The 5,257-nt window shown below is 31.5% G+C and overlaps 1 protein-coding gene across 3 annotated transcripts; it reads left to right on the top strand.

Annotated features, from left to right (window-relative positions):
- The first annotated feature begins 1,808 nt into the window (after positions 1-1,808).
- LOC106771457 lies at positions 1,809-4,726 on the top strand. Of its 3 annotated transcripts, none has more exons than XM_014657439.2 (3): positions 1,809-2,520; positions 2,612-2,793; positions 4,524-4,726. In XM_014657439.2, the coding sequence occupies exons 1-3, from the start codon at positions 2,286-2,288 to the stop codon at positions 4,596-4,598; spliced, it is 492 nt and encodes a 163-aa protein (XP_014512925.1). In that variant the 5' UTR covers positions 1,809-2,285; the 3' UTR covers positions 4,599-4,726. The 3 variants fall into 3 exon arrangements, with proteins under 3 accessions (XP_014512925.1, XP_014512924.1, XP_014512926.1); XM_014657438.2 differs by having other exon boundaries at positions 2,212-2,520; positions 2,606-2,793; XM_014657440.2 differs by lacking the exon at positions 4,524-4,726 and adding an exon at positions 3,728-3,944 and having other exon boundaries at positions 2,234-2,520; positions 2,606-2,793.
- The last annotated feature ends 531 nt before the right edge of the window (positions 4,727-5,257 follow it).

Consider the following 5,257-nt stretch of genomic DNA (forward strand, 5'->3'; position numbering starts at 1 on the left):
ATGCAAAAGCTATTTAGATGTCATCACACCAATCACACCTAAACCCGATCCCTCGCCGAAAAGAGCCTACTACTAATTACTGGCTTGCTATCCCTAGTCTTCCCTAGTAACTAGCAATGCATGTGTCACAGAAGCAAAATGCAATTGATCGTCCTACCCCTATCCCTAGGTGGTATTGCTTAATCAAGGAATTCCCTATCAGTTCATGACTTCCCCGTACGTCCCCGTATCGACAAAGGCAAACATATTTATATCGAATGAGTTAAACGATAAAAGCTTTGAGCATAGATAAGAAACCCAACAATTGATAATCAAAGCATATGCAAGCATATAAATAAAATAAGAATTTCAATAAAAGAGAGTTTCAAAATATTACATTGTTCCCCAAAAACAAAGGGTTTAGTTCACCATAGACATGGTGAATCTAGATGGAATTAAATGAAAGAATGAAAGAATAAAGCCTAGATGTGATAAATTGGAGCCTAAGCATCCAAGAAATCGTCTCCAAGGAGTGTAGAAGTGCTCTGGACGTTTCTTCTTCCAAAAGAATACTTTGAGGGTCGCACTGGGGCTATTTATAACACAGAAAAGTAAAAGAATTTCAACCCAAGCCCACCAGACAACCGCTCAGCATCCAATTTAACCGTTGAGCGGTTTCCCTCTAGTCGTGCCACCGCTCAGCGGTCAATCTCACCGCTGAGCGGTTTGCCTCTAATCGCTTTGGACGCTCAGCTTCACCTCCTAGGCGCCTAACAGTGGCTCTCCCTCGAATCATGGCGCTCAACGTTGGCTTTTGACGCTGAGTTGTGCATTGACTCTTCTTTTCTTCCTTTTTCTCCTTCTTTCTTGAGTCTAAGACCTCCCTATTTCACTTCCATCTTCAATTCACATCAAAACCCTGCAAAACAATGCAAAACAAGCATCATATCTCTAAAAACAACTTTTGACTCTCATGTGACTCAACTAAGTGTTTTTACTTGTTTCTAAGCTAATTCTAAGCCACAAAGGGCGTGTTTTTATATCAAATTTAAGCATGAAAATAACGGTTTTTAGACCGTTGTCAATTTTCTCTATCCCTGCACTTTTACTTACAGTCGACTTTACTATTTGCGCAGTCAACTACGTTTTTCCGCTGCATACGAATTTTCATTACTTGCATTTCAAGAAAGTTTGAAAAGTTTTTTACTTCTGATTTCAAGATTGTAAAAAGAGTTTGATTTTGATAAACCACCAATTCACCCCCCCCCCCCCCTCTTGGTGTAAAAAGAAGCCTACCTGTTTTCCAACATATATGTCCCAACATTTATTAGTGCCCTACAAAACAAGATAAATGCTATTAAGTAAAGAGAATCATGCTAAAACTTTAGAAAGAAAAAATTAAGTCCTTATTCTACTTCCCTTTCTTTAGTCTTAGTTGAAATTGATACTTCTTTGGATGGGAAGACCCTAAAAGGGTTGTCATCAATATGTGTTATTAAAAATGTGTTGTCATCATAAAAAACCAGAGTGATATAGATATTGTGTTGTCAACCATCTCAACATCTATTTTATTAGAATAGATCAAAGTTATTTTACCTAAACATCAATACTATATTTATAGGGCTTGCGGGAACGAAACACATTGATTAACCATTAACACAATATATTTTTAGGCAATCAAACTCAATAATCAATTATTAATACCGTATATTTGTAGAACGTTAGACAATCTGACTCATTAATACATGCTAACTGCTCATAAATTACTATTAACTTTAATCAATATATTTCATATAGTATATATATATATATAATATAATATAATTTATGCACAGCCACACAAAGAAACACATTATGCCCTCCTCGTGACAGATTTCAATGATACACACATGGACTTGTCCCAACCACACTTCATCTCTTCTCATAACTAAATTAAAGACCAACTCCCATTCAGCTTATTGAAGTTTAAGAACATAAATGACTTCAATTCAATCTCATTATAGTTTAAGACTTCAGAAGCAGCTATTGTCTGAAATCTTTTTCAAAATTAAATTTACCCAACTAAAAGATTTATCTCTCCCTTTATATTTTCCACCCAAAAACACACCTAAATTTGATGAACCCTAACAGAAATAAGACCATAATATGTGTGATAAATAAGGGTATGGAACAGAAGCATTAATGTTCCATACCAACACATTGACACCGGCATCTCACAACTTATTGTTGTGTGAGTGTGGATGGCGACAATTTCGATATATATATTGTCTTGAAACAAACCGGAAAAAGATGAACAAACGAGAGACATGGTCATGAGCACACTGAGCCTTAGCTGTGAATTTTCCTTTAGAGTACCCACGCTGTCCCCACCACTTTCTAATAATTCATTAAAACCCCTTTCCAACCCTTTCATTCCTTATAAATCATCCCAATCTTTCCTTCTTTCTTCTAATACTTTCAACAACATGGAGATTAAGTCTACCTTAACCAACTGCTTCCTTCTCTTCTTTCTCATCCTTGCTATCTCTGCTTTCTCAAGAGGTTTTCTTTTTGCTGCATCTCTCTATTACTTACATGCATGTTTATATGATAACACTATTTAACTTATGATGTATTGATTGTGAAGTTATAGGGGAATCTGAAGCATTGCATTCGGAGATATATGAGATTGACTATAGGGGTCCCGAGACACACTCTTCTATTATTCCTCCTCCTCATCACTTTCATATTCGTAAGCCACATTCATCTACTCCGCAAAAGGGCTCACATACAGGAACTAAAGCTTTGAGGGATTACAGTTACCCAGAAAACAAGGCAAGTCTTTTATATTGTTCTTGGTAAATGAAAATCATTCACCTTTCTTCCTCCTTGTTAATATTCATCCATTTTTTTATCGTGTTAATTCTTAGTATTTGTTAAAAAAAAAATAAAAATCAAACTCTTAATATCTTTCGGTTCTTCCTTTCAAACTTATCAAATGAATTTTATATAACTCAAATATTAATGAAAAAAAGTTGAACTCACTGCCTTTTTTTATCTATCTTTCCAAACTTATCGAACTAATGTTATATCTTCGGTTTGAAATTCATTCTTCATCATAGAATTTTGAAAACATGGGACTCTTTAATGATTACTAAGTTTAATGTCCAATTCAGCTTTAATTAGATTGTTAGTTATTCCATTCCGTTGAATATAATTATAGTTCAAGTCCTATACAGATTAAATCACTGTATTTGAGTGGTTTTCATTATATCACCCCTTTACATCGTCAGTGCTCTTTTATTTTTAGTAATAGAAATACTATAGAAGGAGTACCACAGTAAGAAAATAATATATTTGAACTTTTAAAACAGTAATTTGAAACAGATTACAATTTATAGAATAAAAATTATTTTGATAGAAAAGGGATAATCACCGGAATTGAATTCCCTGGATACGTAATTTATGCTTTTTTTCTTTTCATTTATATGCTTACAAATTTTGATTTATTTGTTCATTTAAAATTTAAATATACTACCTATCCTTTTAAATATATTTTTTTCATTTCGCTAAACGTTTAACAAATTAAGAAAAGCATAATTCTAATAAAAGCATATGGTTTTTTCAAGATTAAAAGCATACGAATAAAAATACTTAAACCCTAAAAATACTTAAACCCACATGTAATTATGTTTTTAAGTAATTTCTCTATACAGTCTAATTTTCTTTTCTATTTTTCTATAATATTTATTGTTCTTCTGTAGTGCAGGTTAAGAAAGTTCATGGGTAATGATCAGAAAGCTTTCCAAATTAAATGGGTCATAACTTTGATTTGTGCTCTCATACAGAAATATTTTGTTAGAGTCATGAGCGTAAAGTTGAGATATGGTATCATGGTGGTTTGTTTGGTGACGTGTATAAGTGGTAATAGAAAGAAAAAAACATTTAAATAAATATATCAATTTTTAAAAGTGGTTGGACTGATTGATTGAACTTGTCGGACTGTGAATCACCCGCAACAATATTTGGATCACAATCATCTGAAGTTAAAAGGTTTAAAAACTATAAATTATCTTATTCCATGATTAATTTTTCATACATGATTTTTTTTCAACAACAAAAAATTGAATTGAATAAATAAGATGTTTATTCTTTAAAGTTTTTAAACACTGTATTAATCCAAATCTTAATAAAATATATTTATTAACTCCTATGTAATTTTTCACTATCATTTTACATAAAAAATAAAATAAAATAAAGGGGCATTTTGCAAATGACTAATAGAATTTTTTTAAATCGCAAGAACTGAAATACTTAAGCCCTACAACTTTAAACATAAGTTAAAACTTTACTCCAAAATCCATGTCTAAAAGTTTACCACGTGAATAAAACCTTTTTGTGAGGGATGAAGAATTTTATTTATAAATAAATACCTAGCTACAGTTGTTGAATTGAACCAAAAAAATAAATTCTCATATTTGGTGCATTGATGAATAATTTATGAAGAACATGTATATGACCATATGGGATTAAATGCAATCAAATGCTGTTTGGATCTCATCCAGGAAACCCGTGGACTCAGGCCAGCGAAGCTTATCGTCTCAATATTAATGCTTGCATTCTATCAACCATTCATTTAAATTAGATTCATGAAATAAAAATAAGAAGCCACCCAAATGAACCTATGTAAAATTTCGTTGAAGTGAGTGAGTAAATGCATTTCTCCACTTTAGAGACAAGATGTACTACTGCAAAAAAGTTTTTTATATCTTTTAAATAAGGTTTTTTATACCTATTTTCTAGAAGGTATAGAAAGTTTTTGATTTTTTTATACATGTTCTAGAATCGGTGTAGAAAGTTTTACTTTTATACATATTCTATTTATAATAGGTATATAAAAGTTTGATATTTACACCTGGTACTCTGGAAACAGGTATAAAAAGTCCTCAGATGGTAGAGAAAAAACTCTTTTTTTAATACCTGCGGGTGCTAAAATAGGTATAAAAGAATCTCACTTTTTATACAAGATATGGATTTAACCGGTGTAAAAGTGACTTTTTTTTAATATTTGATTTGTATGTGCTACTATCCATATCTAGACCTTCATAAAATTCAATCCCAGAATACAGTTTAAATAAGCAATAACGAGTAAAATAATTAATAGTTTTTTCTATTAACACATCAAAATGTAATATTTACCTAGCAAATCCTAAATATATTTACATAACATGTTATATATAAAATAGTTCTAAGCTCAAAATATAATATTGAAACATCTAATAATTTACAAATGGTTAAA

Source organism: Vigna radiata, chromosome 8 (genome assembly GCF_000741045.1).
Source record: "Vigna radiata var. radiata cultivar VC1973A chromosome 8, Vradiata_ver6, whole genome shotgun sequence".
Taxonomy (NCBI): Eukaryota; Viridiplantae; Streptophyta; class Magnoliopsida; order Fabales; family Fabaceae; genus Vigna; species Vigna radiata.

Bases quoted from the DNA above. Each gene is read 5' to 3' on its own strand.
- LOC106771457 (XM_014657438.2), top strand. From the start codon at position 2,286: ATGGTCATGAGCACACTGAGCCTTAGCTGTGAATTTTCCTTTAGAGTA. The intron at 2,521-2,605 runs GTTTTCTTTTTG...TTGATTGTGAAG, and splicing joins TATCTCTGCTTTCTCAAGAG to TTATAGGGGAATCTGAAGCA. The intron at 2,794-4,523 runs GCAAGTCTTTTA...GATCTCATCCAG, and splicing joins ACAGTTACCCAGAAAACAAG to GAAACCCGTGGACTCAGGCC.